Here is a 16,876-nt window from a genome sequence, read left to right on the forward strand (position 1 = left end):
GCCCCAAGCTGTGAGCCCAGAGCCTGCTTGGGATTTTCTCTCTCCCTCTCTCTCTCTCTGCCCCTCTCCCACTCAGGTGCACACTGTCTCTTCCAAAAACAATTAAATAAACTTAAAAAAACAACAATGTGTTCTCATCCCAGTGTCTGGTTCTGCTTATGGCTCTTAAATAGCAACTCAGATCATCCACACCTTGGAGTGACTCATTTTGTTTTTCTCTTCTTTCTTTTGCCTCCACCAGAGGAAGAGCTGAGAGCCCCCTTTACTCCCTGGGCTTCCCTCTGTGGCTGTGCCTTGCTGAGAAAGTTCTAGACTGAGATGAGGAGAGAAGGGACAATGGAGTGAGATGGTTGATTTCATGTGGTCCAAGGGATGCCCAGATTCAACATTATTTCTAGGTGTGTCTGTGAAGGTGTCTCTGAATGACATTAGCATTTAAACCAGTGTACTCATGAAAGCAGGTGGCCCTCCCCACACAGGTGAGCATCTTCCAGTCCATGGAGGGCCTGAACAGAACAGAAAGGGGGAGAAAGGTAGAATTCACCCCTTTCTGTTTCCTGTCTGCCTGCTGAGCTGTGAAATTGGTCTTCTCCTGCCCTTGGACTGGGCTTTATCAGCTCCTCTGGTTCTCAGGCTTTTGGACTCAGACTGAGGTGCACCACTGGCTTTCCTGGGTCTACAACCTGCACGTGGCAGATCGTGGCAGATCATGGCAATCTCCATAATTGGGAGAGGCAATTCCTCATAATAAATCTCTTCCTATGTATATATCCTATTGGTTCTGTTTCTCTGGAGAACCCTGATTAACTGAGGTACATGAGTCTTCATCTGAGCATCCCAACAGCCTCCAGCTACACAACCCACACAGTTTTGTGGGTAGTGCTAAGCAGAGAGCAGGCCTCAGGCCTTGGGATATGCTTGGTGACGGGGTCAAACTCAGGTGGAACAGGGATGGGACCAATAGATCGTCTAGGTGCAGGGTCTGGCCAAGGAGTGGGCTGAGGTCCAGGGGATTCTGCCTTACCCACTCCCTGGGGAGACTTGTGAAGAGCAGAGTGTCAGAAGAGCTGGGGCTGGGCCTCTGCAGGACGCTGATGGGGGAAGAGGCTGCTCTACCTCTGCCCCCACCTGCCCTGAGCCCCAGGTGGGGGCCCCCAAGGCCCTCCTGGTGCTTCCTTCTCAGAAGCTGTGGGTCCCTGCTGCTACATTCTAGGAGGGAAAGGGGGCTGGGTTTGGTGGGACGGAATGGCAGGAGTGTGGAAGGGGACAGAGTATCCCACTCACCCCAGAACCCCAGAATTTCTGCTGTACAAAGCAAGTGTTTTCACCCCCGTGAGGACGTGTCCTCTCTACTGCTTCACCAGGCATGTGAATTTGGACAAGAACCAGATTTCTGTGGGGTTCAGCTTCCTCAGGAGGATGGTGAGGTTACTCTACCTCAGGGATCCAACTTTGCAGGCTGGCCTCCTGGGCAGTGGTCCATGAGCCTCAGGCAGGTGCTTCCTCCCTGGACGCTCCCATGGGGCTAAGGAAAGAGCCACAAAGGCTGCCATGTGGCCGTTCCCCAACCGACACTGCAAACTCAAGAAAGTTCAGGAAAGTGGTGGCTGAGAACCAGGCGTGCAATGACCCCACCCCTGGGAGGGCGCAGGCGGATGCTGGCCCAGCCCCGAGATGGTCCCAGGAGCCCTGGCAGCACAAAGAAGACAGAGTTCAGCACCATGTCGTGGATTCCTGTCCTGCTGGCACTGTTCACCCACTGGGCAGGTGAGAACACCCCAGAGCTAACAACCCCTGGCCCCATCCCCTGCCCTCTTCTGCCTTGATGCTCAGGTGCTTCTCTGTCCCCAGGCTGTGTCTCTCAGCCCATGCTGAACCAGCCACCATTTGTGTCCTCGCCCCTTGGAACAACAATCCGTCTGGCCTGCACCTTGAGCAGAGACTACGATGTCAGGATTTATAACATCTACTGGTACCAGCAGAGGCCCGGCCACCCTCCAAGATTCTTGCTGAGATATTTCTCCCACTCAGACCACAGCCAGGGCTTCAAGATTCCCCCTCGCTTCTCTGGATCCAAAGATGTGGCCAAGAACACGGGCTATTTGAGCATCTCTGGGCTGCAGCCTGAGGATGAGGCTATGTATTACTGTTCTCTGGGATTCCAGGTCTTGGATAAAGAAAGGGAGATGAGGGGAGAGAGAAGGGAAGAAAAGGAGCCTGCTGTTTTGGGGTCCCCAGCACCCCCAGACACACGTTGAACTAGAGACCAAAGGGCACACTTCCTCAGAAAGAGGCGAGTGTGGGCAAGGAGGGTGGGCTATGGGCTTCACAGAGCAAAGGAGAAAGCCGCTCAGCTTCTTCCTGTCCGGAAACTTGCTTAGACCCCCCTGAATGTGGGATTTGGGGATTAAAGTTGCTTGTGTCTTGAGAAGTTGTCTTGCTGAGTTTGTATGTCTGGTGTGCTGAATTGTTCTGAGGAGGCCCCAGATGTTCTGGGAAAGGTGAGAATGAGTGGAATGCATCCTAGAACCAGCCTAGGGTGATAGCCCAGGAGACTGGCTAGGCAAAATGCTAGCCCCTGCTCTTGTGGGTTCTGAGGGGCAGGAGCTGCACCCTGGGGGACGATTCTGTTGAGGACAGTCTGCTCTATTGTGCAGGAGTTACAGGGTCAACAACTTAGAAAACGCCTCTATTGGGCCTCTGGGGAGGACAGTGGGTCCTGAGTGATAGGTCTGGAGCGGGTCCTCCACGTCGGTATTCTGACATTGGGACAGTCACTTCTCTGTTGTGAGGCTGTCTTGTGCACTGTAGGATGTCCAGCAGCATCCCTGGCCTCTACCCACCAAATGCCAGCACCTGTGCCCTCCTGCCCCTAATGATGACACCCAGAAATGTCTCCAGGCATTGCCAAATGCCCTCCAGGTGGCAAAATCACCTTGATTAAACACCCTTGATCTCGGTGAGAGAAATGGGCGTATTCTTTGGCCCAAGAGAGTGGCAGGGGCTGGCAGATATTTTCTATGAAGGGCCAGATAGTAAATCACTTGGGCTTTCCAAGCCATATGATCTTTGTCCCAACTACTCTGTTCTGTCCTTATAATGTGAGAGCGGCCACAGGCAATACTATGTAAACATATGGGCATGGCTGTGCTCCTACTTAATTTTATTTACAGAAACATAGGGCTGGGCCAGATATGGCACCAGAGCTTGCCAGCCCCTGCTCCGGCGAAACACTACTGCCACTGGGTTTCAATCTAGCCATGTTTGGTGGGATAATCAAGGTGAACCTCACTTCTTCCTATCTGATAACTCCATGGAAACCTCTGGACCCCTGGAGAAACCTGCAGGTAGGGGGCGTGGCCTCACTGATAGGCTTCTTGGGTGAAGAGGGTATAGGTGCATTCCTGCAAGCCTGACCCATAGCACAGCATCCTGAGCCCCTGGGTGGTGGGTCGAGATGTGCCCTGCAGAGAGAGACCATGTACATAGGTACATAGAGTGGACATGCCTCAAACTCAGAGAGGTGGCAGGCAAACCATCTCCCCTGTGATCCCAAACTTGGCTGAGAGTGTCCCTTTATCAAGGGGTCCCCCTGAGAGTGGGCATGTGTCAATACTGGCCCTTCCACATGTGCAAAACAATGGTCTCAGCTCATGCCACGCTCCAGGTACCCTCTGAGCTTCTACTTCCTCAAATGCACTGCACTCTTCCTGCATCAGACCTTTGCCCCCAGACAGGGGCCCCCAGGCCCATGTTCCTAAAGGCCAGCCAGGTGGCCACTTAACCTGCTGTTCTGCTTTCATCCTTTGTGATTCTGGGATTCCATGCCTTGACAAGAAACCCAGAGAGCAGAGAGTCAGGTTGGGCTCCTCCATTATCCTAACGCTCTGCCCCACCAGATCCATGCAGGGTGAGCCCCTGGACTTGGGCCTCAGGCCAGCCAGAGTGTGAGTCTTAGCTCTGGTCAGCCCCGGAAGGGCCATTGGAATTCTAGGCCAACATCCCCTTTGTTGTATGTAAAGAGGATCATAATAGCACTGACTGATTTCTATAAAGCACTTTAATGGCTCCTCCACAAAAGAGTAGTGTTAATATTTCCTCATCAGTGACCAGGCCTGGCCTTCCTCCTTGTCAAGTCTGAGTCCATTCCTTTAGCCTGAGTCATTTTTCACCTCCACCATTGGCTGGCCTCTTGCCTGTCCCCTGCTGCAGCTCCTCCTCATTTTCACTCCCAGATCTGGTCCTGCCTGCACTCCTCTCCAACCTTTGTCTCTCACCTTTGAAGGCACATATGCAAGCCACATTTGCAATTTTCAATTTTTTGTTGGCTACATTTTTTGAGGAAGGAAATAAGAAACAGGTGAAATGATTTTTGTGAGTTTATTCATTTTGAGAGAGAGAGAGAGAGAGAGCAAGCGAGCATGCGTGTGCAAGTGGAGGAGGGACAGAGAGAGAGGGAGAAAGACAATCCTAAGCAGGCTCCTCACTGTCAGCAAAGAGCCCAACTCCTTGGCTTGCCCCCACAACCCGTGAGATCGTGAACTGAGCTGAAATCAAGAGTCGGACGCTTAACCAACTGAGCCACTGGGTGCCCCACAATGATTTTTAAAAAAATTTTTTTAACGTTTTACTTATTTTTGAGACAGAGAGAGACAGAGCATGAACGGGGGAGGGTCAGAGAGACGGAGACACAGAATCTGAAACAGGCTCCAGGCTCCGAGCTGTCAGCACAGAGCCCGTTGTGGGGCTCGAACTCACAGACCACGAGATCATGACCTGAGCCGAAGTCGGCCGCTCAACCGACTGAGCCACCAGGCGCCCCCACAATGATTTTTAATAGTACATTTTATTTAACTCCATCCATCCCAAGTATTATCATTTTGGCATGCAATCTAAAAATTAGCTATGAGACGGTTTAAACTCTTTTGTTGTCATGCAAAATCTTCAAAACCCAGTGTGTAGTTTGCACTCGTGGCTCCTCTCTGTTTGGACCAGCTACTTTCCAAGTGACCAACAGCCGTCTGTGTCTTGGGCAGGACCGTACAGATTGAAAGGATTGAATTCAGACTCCTTCTCGTGACAAGCCTTCGGAAACTGGTCCAGATCTGGTCCCAAGTCCAAGGTCTTATCCACCTGCCCTCAGTGTTTCTGCCACATTAATTCATCTGCAATTGATCCAACACCTCATCCTTGTGGTTGCTTCGGACGCTTTTCCTAAGCCATTCATTTGCAGACAGAACTCCCTGTCCCTTTACAGTGTCCTCCAGCTGACTTCCCCAACTCTGGGCTCCACAGTGATCTCAAATCTCACTCCTTGGCCAAGATTTCCCTGACCTCTTTAGGCAGTTACTAGCTTCCTGTCATGTGCAGCTATTGTGTTTTCCTAACTATGTTTAGCACCTACCAGACAGATCTAAATTTACCCTGCAGGTCTCTCTCCTTCACTAATCTGCACATTCTTGGTGGGCAGGATCTCTTCTACTCATTTGATGTGTCTGGTAAACATGAGGTGATAACAGAGTTGAGCGAATAGGTGAATGAGTAATTGATCACATAACTGAATGAATTCTTGAGTTGCAAAGACCCTGCCATTCATTCATTCTAAGATCCCCTGAGACGGCTGGGGTCATTGGGATTCCCTAAGAAGGGAAATCATGTCACATCAGTGAGTGGCCACATTCTGTCCATCTGTTTGTCTTTCTGTCAGAGTCTTTCTCTCACATATGCACACACACACACACACACACACACACACACACACCTCTGATGCCTTACATATGAAGCTGGTGATGGTGTACAGCAACTGGGAATGGTGTGGGAAGGAATAGGTCAAAATCGGCCGATGCAGGGAGAACTTTCTGAATCAGTAACAGAGGAGTGAGATGTTGGAGAGGAGGGGGGATCTGGTCGCTGATACTGTAAAGAGCTCCCCCACCCCCATCACCCCTAAGCCTCTCTCTACAGGGCTCCCAGGTGTGACACAGAACAAAGGTGTGTGGTGCTCAGAGCTGTGGTCTGTGACAGAAATGCTTGACACAGCTCACAAATTTGAGACAGAAACACAGAACCCGATGGGCTTGGTATGGCATCAGTGGTACTGAAGAGGGAACCCACCATTCTGACCTGAGTTAGACCCTGAGACCCTTGAAATCTGAGGAAGACCCAAGGGTCTTGAGGGCTGGAGCATGCCAAGCAGACAGAGTGAAGATGCAAGGGGTTCCCGGAGCATATAGACAGTCAGAGTGGTTGTGACACAGTTTGGCAAGACGAGCTCGAGGAAGTGGTCCCCACAACAGGGGAGGGTGGAATTAGCCTCCAGAGGCCCTTTAGGACATGGAAGCCTCTTGTGTTTCATTCTAAATTGTGTATTTGTGATGGGAGCACAATGCCCAAAGCCATTCGTTCATTACTGGGTGCTAGCTGGAGATGTCCTCATTCTTGCCTTCCTCCTTCTTCCTTTGGTAAGAAAACTTCCCCTCATCAGGGATTTAGTCACCTGAGGAACTATGTGTATGGCAAAGGCAGGATAAATATTTGATCTTTTTTCCTTTTTTTTTTTTTTTAACCAACTATCAAAGTAACAAGGCTGTGTGCCAGCTTCATCCAACTTTGATTTGTTAGTGTCATGCTAAGTCTATGGATATAAGCATATCTGAGGTGTTTAAATCCATTGCAATTATTGGAAGTTCTGTTTTTGACCAGTAGAAGCCCATTCAAATTGGTCTGTAATCAGGAACAGGTGGATATGTCAAAAACAGTATGTTTAATTTTGTTTTCAGTATTTACACAAATGTGGGTCAATTTTCATTCCAGCTACTTCTCAAAGGGATGATGATTTAGAACACACTGAATGGAGAAATGGGTTTTACACAAGGAAAGAGACCCCCGGAATGGGAAAATCAGTCTTTTGCAATGCTTAATGTGATCATAGTAATGATTAAGGCAAGAACCATAGATATGTGCCAAAACTCTTGGATTCTTGGTTAGCAGGGTACAAAGCATGTGCTTGGTGCAGTCATGTCATCCCACAAGTCTACTCACAAAAGGAACATGGACATTTCCATGGGAGAAATTTGGCTGTCACCTTCAATGCAGAGTCACCTCCCATGCAGGGCTCAACCCTAGCTTCTCTCTCTTTTAAAAAATGTTCATTTATATTTAAGAGAGAGAGAAGGGGGGGGGAGGAGCAGAGAGAGGGGGCGAGACAGAGGATCTGAATGAGGCTCTGTGCTGACACAGAAAGCTCGACACAGGACTCAAACCCACAAGCCTCCAGACCATTACCTGAGCCGAAGTCAGACACTTAACCAAATGAATCGCCCAGGCACTCCATCCTGGCTTCTGTCTTAATGGGATGATCCAACACGGGTCCCTTCTGGAGGGAATAATGGGAAGTACTCTATGCCAGTGGAGTTGAAAACATTGTACCTGAAGATAGTCAAGCTTCTAGCTTTTACTCCCAGTTCTCATGAAATACAGGGGCCCCAGGAAAACAGCCAGACAAACCCAGACTGTGGAACGCTGGAAAAGAAAATTGGCTTGGACTGTCAGAAAAGTGATTATCAAGAAAGAAAAGGTGTATATATTCTTAAATGAAGAGTCTGAAGGTATCTAACAAGTAACCAGAATGTATGCACTGAGATTAGGTCTTCTTTTCAGGCCAAACCAAAAAACAAACAAACAAACAAAATTTCCAAAACAGTAGCTATAAATAAAAATCATCTTGTGGACCATTGTGGAGATTTGACTGGGTAGCAGATACTAGCTATTAGGGGATTATAATAATTTTATTAGATGGGATCATGGTATTGTGGTTTTTTAGCAGAAAGTGTCAAAACATCTGCAACTGAATTTTTCCAAATTTTTAATTTTGAAATAATTATAGATTTTCATGAAATGGCAAAATAATGTACAGGGAGGTTCCATGCACCTTTTCCCCAGCTTGTTAACATCTTCCATAATTATAGTACGGCATCAATACCAGGAAGTTGACATTGGTATAATCCAGATCTTATTTTGGTTTCTCTAATTCTACCTGTGCTCATTTAATGTTATCACATGTATCTTTGCACAATCACCACTGATCCAGATATTTAGCTCTACCATCACCACAAGGCTCCTCCATGCTACCCCTTTATAGCCACACCCTCTCCTCATCCCTTCTATCCCCAGCCCCTGCAAGCACTCATCTATCCTCTGTCTTTAATTGTCCTTTTGAGAATGTCATAGAAACATAATCATATAGTAGGTAGTCTTTTGAGACTGACTTTTTTCATTCAGCAGAATTCCCTTGAAGTTCATCCAATTTGTTGCATGTATCAGTAACTCATTCTTTTTTATGGCTGCATAATATTTCATGGAATGGATTACCACATTTGTATAACCACTCTCTCATTGACAAACATTTGGGTAGCATCACATCCAAAAATATTTCTAAATATCCCATAGTCATAAATAGAAATCCTTAAACTATAAAACTTCTGGGAGAAAATCTTTGTGACCTTGTGTTAAGCAAAGATTTCATAGATGTAACAAACAAAAGTACTATCAATCCATAAAATAACAAGTTGATATCTTTATAAAAATGAAAAATGTCTCTTCTTCAGACACACTGTTAAGAAAACTAAAATACAAGCCACAGGCTGGGAGAAATATTTGCAAAATACATAGCTGATAAAGGGCTTCTATCTAGAATATATAAAGAACTCTCAAAACTCAACAATAAGAAAACAATGTATTCAATTTTAATAAGGGAAAAGTTTTGAACAGATACTTCAGTAAAGAAGTATATAGAAGGCCAATAAGTACATGAAAAGATGCTCAACACCATCAATCATTAGGAATTAAAACCACAACAAGGTAACACTACACACCTAGTTAGAATAGCTTGTTAAAAGAATGTGGAACAGCTATAACTGTTATTAAAGGCATTGTATTATGATATAGCTATTTTGGAAAGCAGTTTGGCAGTTTTGTATAAAGTTAAATGTACATTTACTTACAATTCAACAATATGCCTAGGTATTTACCCAAGGGAAATGAAAACATATTTTAACACAAATGTTTATAGTGGCTTTACTCATAATCACCAAAAATTGCTAACAGAAATGTTCTTTGATTGGTGAATGGATGACTGGAACATTCATCCGATGGAATAATAACTCAGCCACACGAATGAATGAGTGACTGCTGATATATGCAAGGCATGGAATGTCTCAAGTGTGGTTGACTATGTAAAAGATTCAGTTTCAAAAAGGCTGCATACTGTGTGATTCCATTTACATGACATTCTAAAAATGCAAAACTCTAGGGACAAAAAAAGAGACCAGTTTGTTGCTAGGGGTTGGAGGTGGAGGGAGGGAGTGATGACAAAGGGGTATGATGGATTTTTAGGGTAATGGAAATTTCTATATTTTGATTGCAGTGGTGGCTGTGAGACTGCATGCATTTGTTCAGACTCAAAACTATACACTAAAGAGGGTGCATTTTCATATATGTAAATTGTGTCTTAATACACCTGAGGTAAAAAAAAAATTTCCATACAGTTAGTGCTATGGTATTCTGGTAATGATACTACATCTGGAACAGTTATGGTTGCCACTTGATTAAGTTTACTGCCATTAAGTTTGTCACCATTCTTAGCCCTGATCGAACTAGAAATTTCAAGGACCAGATGAGTGATTTAAAAGGTAATAAGATGAGGATCACCACATCTTCTTTAAAGTTTTGGGGGTAGGAATACTTTCTGCCATTCCACCTAAATGCGCCATATTGGTTTTTTGATCACCTATATTGGCTTTGTGAGGGTGGAGCATGATTTCAGGAGCTTGCATTTGGCCTTTTTTGTCATAATGACTCCTGCTCCACAGGTCATGAATGAATATGAGGATTCTACCAGCTAAGTATGTTCATACCACTTATACATCCAGAAACAGAAAATGATCACCAACGAGTTTTGCAGATAGACCCACTGGACACAGTGTGAAACTGACATGGGGAGGAATCCAGTCACCACCAGTCCTCTGTATTGTAGTTACCTGCAAACTAACAGGGTGGCATTTTTGTCATCCTGCCTTCTGTGTCACCTCAGAAGCTGTGTCAACAGCCTTCAAAATATCTGGATATTCCCATGTCCTGGGGCACTTATTTGGGTAAATAATGGGAGGATCCCCTTGGAAAAAGATTTCTGAAATATTGCAAGTTCCTCCCTCAAGTGGACCTGGCTTTCCTACTGATGTGTTCTGGATCTGGAAATAGCTTATGTCTGCAAACTGGGAAGGGTTTGTGACTCTCCATTGGTGTGGCTGAATCATTGGTGTGGCTCACTCATTTGTGGTCATCAGTCAAGCAATATGTGACTGCCTCTACATCCAATACCTAGGTGCACCATGGTCTATTAATCATTTCCACTTTTCCCTGTGGGCCAGAGTCAACCTTTCTGCCTGTGTCAGTTTGACTCCTCTGAGAATTAGACACCAAGATGGGATTAGATATATGCGAGGGTTTTCAGGACAAATAGCTGTAAGGATTCATAGGGAAAGGAGCAAGAATCGGTAGGGATAATCTCCAGACCATGCTACTCCAGACAAGACCAAGTCTGAGACCTGGGAAAGGAGAAAGGGAAAGAAGGATTGGTGAGAACGAATCTCAGACTGCAGTTCTAGAAAAATCTTATCCAGACTGATGGGGAGTCCCCAATCAAAAGTTGCCCATTAAGGATGTCCATGTGGGCAGGAATGGGCCATCATTTGTAACCCAGCCAGTAAAATGATGGGAACAGCCTGAATGAAGCAGATAAGGGTTGTCATTCTACATGTCTTCTCCCAGCCTTCCTGCCCCACCCCCCTCCAACAGGTGCTCTGAAAGGAAATCTGGGTAGGGCACTTGCATAAGGCCACCACACTGCCTTCATGGTAAGTACTTCCATCTGGTCTCTGTGGTTTGGTGCTGCCACTGAAACATCTTGCTATACTCATTGAAAAAGACTAGTCCACTTCCATGGCAGTATCCCCACCATAAGCCCCAGCCTGTGGTGGACAGCCACCACTGAGCTTCTCCAGAGTGGCAGTGCCTCCTATCAGCTTCACTTCATGAAGGGAATGTCATCTGAGCCCTCTGGAAAATGGTTCACTGCTGTTTCTCTGGTCCTTTATAATAAATCCATTGTAGCATGAACACCTCTCTCTGTTCATTTTGACCGTATTCCTCAAGGTCAAGGAAATTCCAGCATTCCAGCATTTATCTTTTTGACACTAGGGTACCATTTATCCAAGTTTTAAGCACTATCCCATTAGGACCAACTGTAGGTGTCTCAGTCATGGGGGAGACTGACTGCATCAGCTCTCATTGGTCATTGGTTGAGAGCTGCTTCTTGCATCCCAGTCCCCCCCCCCCCCACCGGCACACAGGCACAGATGGCGTGCATGGCCAGAGATGCCCAGGTGATAGCAACTAAAAGTCAAACAGAAATGCAAGTGTTGAGGGAATATGGGCAGGTTCCTGACAGCATCTACTACAATATCCAGAGGTTGAATGAAGGTACTAGCAGTGGAGACCAAGAGGAGTATGTTAATATGAAAGGTGTTGGAGGGAAATGGAGAGTCCTGATGTGTATATATATATATAGATCAAAGGTCCTGGTTCTAGGTAAGGTCAGCTGGGGTTGATTAGAGAAGCAGAATCATTGTGAGGGATACAGAACAAGGGATTATCATGAGGATGGACCTCATACTGAGGAGTAGCAATCTTTGAGGGGTACTGTCTCTCTTCTAGTGTTGATCCTGTGCTCGCTCTAGGTCATCCAGATCCACAGTTGGGAAGGAAAGCAAGGTGTGGACCAGAACATCAGCAACTCTCTCACCTTAACCTTGGTGCTGGTGGTGACCTGCAGAAGAAGCTGGCACAGAAATAATGATTACAGCTTTGCATTCAACTTCCAGATCTTACATAAATGTTCTCTCATACCTCACCCTAGCTAAGCCATGCATAGAAGAGAATTCTGTTAATGTGGTTTAGCTGAGCTCAGTGGAAACAGTACAAAGTCACCACAAAGTGTTTGAGGAGGAGAAAGGTGCTGTAGAGAAATCTGATAATGCATGTATTTTGGCTCATAGTTTGTAAGATCATGGAGAGTAGAGGAAAGTCAAGCAGCAGCTATAGGCTGGGGAGAGGGTGAGGCAGAGGAGCACCCTTCAAAATCAGTAGTGATCTGGAACACTGGGCTGGCTGGGACTTGTTTTCCCCATGACAGGGCCAGGCAGGAAGCAGCTGCTGGGGCAGCACCCAAGTCCAGGTGCAGCGGACTCTGCCACTGAGTCTCCATCAGTGAGCATGGAGCCCAGTCCCCAGACCTGGAGGCTATTGTGAGTAGCTGGCGTGTGGACACCCTGGGATGAAGCCACAGCGACCCTGCTGGTCACAGGTCAAATTTCAGTCTTTCCCTGAGGGGTTTCTTAGATCCAAGACCCCACACCAGACAGATATTGATTCAAGTCCTGGAGATGCCAATGCTGCTCTGAGAGATGGGATGGCCAACATGGATTTCTAGGCAGCCGAACGTTTCCATCTTTTCTTTCTTCGCTCCTGCATCTTGTTACATAAACCTTCCTAACTCGAGGTTTAATAATACCCTTTTTTATTGTTTATTTGGCTTTGATTTTAGCTATTCAATATATCTGAAATATATTTTTGCATACAGAGGAGATAGTTGCATTTTTTTTTAATGTGGCAAGTTTTTGTGAGGCTTAATAACAAAAGACTTAAATATGTGTTTATATTGTGCTTCACCCTTTAAGGCATTAATGAGTCTTTTCTGCTATTATTTGCTCAGAGAACAAGCAATCATATTATTAATGCTGAATCTAATGTGCATCTCCTATTGGCTAAGATAAATAAAACACTTTCAAGTTATTTCTTATATTTTATTTGGTTCGTTTTGCTTTTAATACTCAAATTCTATTTCTTTTCAAAATTGAGACTGCTTCAGTTGAGGGCACTACCTACATGAACCAGGTGGTCAAACCCAGGGGAGAATCTCTGAGGTGCAAGACAGGGCAGGCATCAGACAGAGGGGTCTGCACAATCTGAGACACCTCCCCCCACCTGCATGCCTGTGTCAGGCTTGTGTGTGTCCTAGTGGTTTCTGATATAAATATTTTTAAGAGCTTTTCTCACCCTCTATACCTTGGAGAATCTCATTTACCGCATGTAACACAGATGTCTTTTTCAAAGGCTCTCCCTTGGGTATTGTGTTTTTGGCTATTTGCAAGTCAGACCAAGGTTTAGAGGCAGTCAACCTCTGTCAAGGGCCTACATATGGGCAATGAGCTGGGGTCTCATCTTCCCATTGGTGCCAGATATGGCAGGGAAGAGGGGCAGGGCATTGTCTGGAAACAATGCCTGGCATTTTAAGCACTAGGGTATTCTGAATGAATAAGTGACCACCACTTCAAACTGTGTCACTCATCTGAAACCACCAGCTCCACTTCTCCACTGGTTGACCTTCTGACTGGACCACACAGAAGCCCATGGAGCAATCATGGCTCAACCTCCAGGGGCCATCTGGGCCACTCCCCTGACTCTCTCCCCTTCATGTCTTCCACTTCACTTTCATCCTAACACTTGCTCAGCCTGATGCCCAGAGCCCTACTTTCTTCCTATCTTTTGGAAATATCCCCAGATCCCTCTCCCTCCCCTCTTGGTTAAATTATATTCCCCATGTACCTTAACTCAGCCAAAAACTTTGTTTATGGTGGATTATCATATGTACAGGTGGAAAATTTAAACAGCGAAATTATACTTAAAATTCTTAATGGAAAATTGTACTCAGATAAAATTTTACCCCATTCTCAAACCCTATACTCTTCTTGACTTTTACCTTTTTTTTTTTTTTTTTTTTTTTTTGAGGGAGAAAGAGAGAGAGTATGAGCAGGGGAAAGCAGCAGAGAGAGAGAGAGAGAGAGAGAGAGAGAGAATCCCAAGTAGGCTCCGTGCGGGGCTCAATTTCATGACCATGAGATCATGACTTGAGCCAAAATCAAGAGTTGGCCGTTTACCCAACTGATCCACCCAGGTGTCCACTTTCAGCTTCTGTATTAGTCAAGATTCTCCAGAGGGGGAAAAAAACCAATAGAAGATATAGATGGATGGATAGATAGATAAATAGATACAACAATATCTAGAGATTTATTATATGGTATTGGCTCACGTGATTATGGAGTCTGAGAAGTCCTATCATCTGCTACTAGCAAGCTGGAAGCCCAGCAGGCTAGTGGTCTAGTTCAAAGGCCTGAGAACTGGGGGGCCAGTGGTGTAGATTCTAGTCTAAGTTAGATCAATATCCCAGCTCAAGCTAACAGGCAGACGGAGAGAGCAGTTCCACCCTTCCTCTCTTTTTGTTCTATTCATGCCCTCGACAGATTGGATGATGCCTATCCACGTTGGGACATGGGTGTGGACGCTGGCCATCTGCTTTACTCAGCCGACCAATTCAAATGCTAATCTCTTGAATCTCTTCCAGAAGCACTTTCATAGACACACCCAGAAATAATGTTTAATCTGATATCTGGACATATCATGGCAGTTGATGCATAAAATGAACCATCAAACCTTTGCTGTTTCTCTTATATGAATGGAAGCATCCAGCAGCAATCTTTGGGTCCCCACACTCATGCAGGCGATGAATGTAGGACACAGTGGAAGGTAAATGCTCTAATCCAGTCAGATATAATTTAAGAATTCTTAACTTTTTTTTACTGTGGTAGAATACATGTGGAATAAAATGTACCATTCTAACCATTGTTTTAAGTGAATAATTCAGTAGTATTGTTTTCACAATAGAGTGCATCCATCACCACCCTCCATATCCAGAACTTTTTTTATCTTCCCAGACTGAAGCTCTGCCCCCATTAAACAACAATTTTAATTTCCCCCTCCACCAGCCTCTGGTAACTTCAATTCTACTTCCTGTCTCTATGAATTTGCCTATTCTAGGGACCTCATAGAAGTGGAGTCACATTTATCCTTTTTGTGTCTGGCTTATTTCATTAGCATAATGTTCTCAAGGTGTATCTATGTTGTGGCAGGTGTCAGAGTTTCATTCCTTTTTATGTTTGAATAATGTTCCACTGTATGGATAGACTATATTCTATTTATTCATATGTTGATGGACATTTAGGTTGTTTCTACCTTTTAACTATTGTGAATGATACCTCTATGACCTGGGTGTACAAATACATCTTTGAGATCCTGTTTTCAATTCTTTTGGGTATATACTCAGAAATGGAATGACTTGATTGTATGGTAATTCTATTTTTAATTTTTTGAGGATCCTCTATGTTGTATTCCAGGGCAGCTGCACCATTTTAAATGCCCACCAAGTGGACAAAGGTTCTAATTTCTCCATATCCTCACCAACATTTGGTAATTTTCTGTTCTTTTGATAGTAGGCATCACAGAGGATGTAAAGTGGAGCCTCATTGCAGTTTTGATTTTCATTTCCCTAATGATGAGTGATGTTGGACATTTTTTCATGTACTAGTTGGACATTTGTATATCTTCTTTGGAGAAATGTCTGTTAAAGTCCTTCACTCATTAAATTTTTTTTACACTTATTTATTTATTTATTTTTGAGAGCTAGAGACAGCGCACAAGCGGGGGATGGGCAGAGAGAGAAGGAGACACAGAATCTGAAGCAGGCTCCAGGCTCTGAGCTGTCAGCACAGAGCCCGATGTGGGTCTTGAACTCACAAACCGTGAGATCATGACCAGAGTTGAAGTCAGATGCTTCACCGACTGAGCCACCCAGGCGCCCCATCCTTTGCTCATTTTTAAACTGGGTTCGGGTTTTTTGTTTTGAGTTGTAGGAGTTCTTTATACACTCTGGATATCAATCCTTTATCACATAAATGATTTGCAAATATTTTCTCCCATTCTGTGTATGGTATTTTCATTCTTGACTGTGTCCTTTGACTCATATAAGTTTTTTAATTGATGTGGTTTGACTTGTTTATTTTTCTTTAGTTGCCTGTGCCTTTGGTGCAATATCCCAGACATCATTGCCCATAAGTTTTGGTATGTTGTGTTTTCATTTCCATTCATCACAAATATTTTCTAATTTCTTTTGTGATTTATTCTTTTGACCCATTAACTGTTTAGGAACATGTTGTCCAATTTCCACATATTTGTGAATTCCCCAAATTTGCTTCTGTGATTGCTTTTTTATTTCAGTACTTTGTGGTTGGAGAATATACTGTGTATTATTTCCATCCTTTTAAATTTAGTAAGAATTATTTTATCACCTACCACAGGGTCTATCCTGGGGAACGTTCCATGTGCACTTGAGAAGAATGTGTACACTGCTATTGTTGAGTGAATGGACTGTTCTAGAGATGTCTGTTAGCTTTTGTTGGCTTTCAACATTGTTCAAACCCTGTATTGCCTTCTTGATCTTCTGTTTAGTTGTTCTATGTATTATCTAAAGTGGAGTCTAGGAACCCAAAGCTAATATAACACTGTATGTTGTATACTGGAACTAAAATTTAAAAACTTCATAAAAAAACAACAACACAAAAACCCAGAACAAAAGGAACCCAGAACAAAAAGTTTCAATGAGCAGTCAGATAAGGAAAAAAGAAAGAAAGAGAAAGGACAAAGGAAGGAAGGAAGGAAGGAAGAAAGATCAGAGTCTCCAACCACTATTACTGAATGAAGGAGCTTGTTTGAACAAATCCTGAATATGGTTTCTGATACTTGGGATCAGATCAAGGGGTGGGAGGAGGGTACAAGATGTTTTAGTTCACCCTCACAGAAGAAAAAAAAACATTGAGCATAAGTGCAGGATAACATGACTTCACCTTACGTCACTCCCTCAAAGTGA

The 16,876-nt window shown here is 44.6% G+C and overlaps 1 protein-coding gene across 1 annotated transcript; it reads left to right on the forward strand.

Moving 5' to 3' along the window:
* Positions 1-1,662: 1,662 nt before the first annotated feature.
* LOC122203098 (immunoglobulin iota chain-like) lies at positions 1,663-2,190 on the forward strand. Its single transcript, XM_042909676.1, is given in 3 exon segments — positions 1,663-1,767; positions 1,852-2,149; positions 2,151-2,190. Coding segments are annotated over 3 exon segments (384 nt in total). The 5' UTR covers positions 1,663-1,721.
* Positions 2,191-16,876: the final 14,686 nt, after the last annotated feature.

The sequence above is a fragment of the Panthera leo genome, chromosome D3, assembly GCF_018350215.1.
Source record: "Panthera leo isolate Ple1 chromosome D3, P.leo_Ple1_pat1.1, whole genome shotgun sequence".
Classification (NCBI taxonomy): domain Eukaryota; kingdom Metazoa; phylum Chordata; class Mammalia; order Carnivora; family Felidae; genus Panthera; species Panthera leo.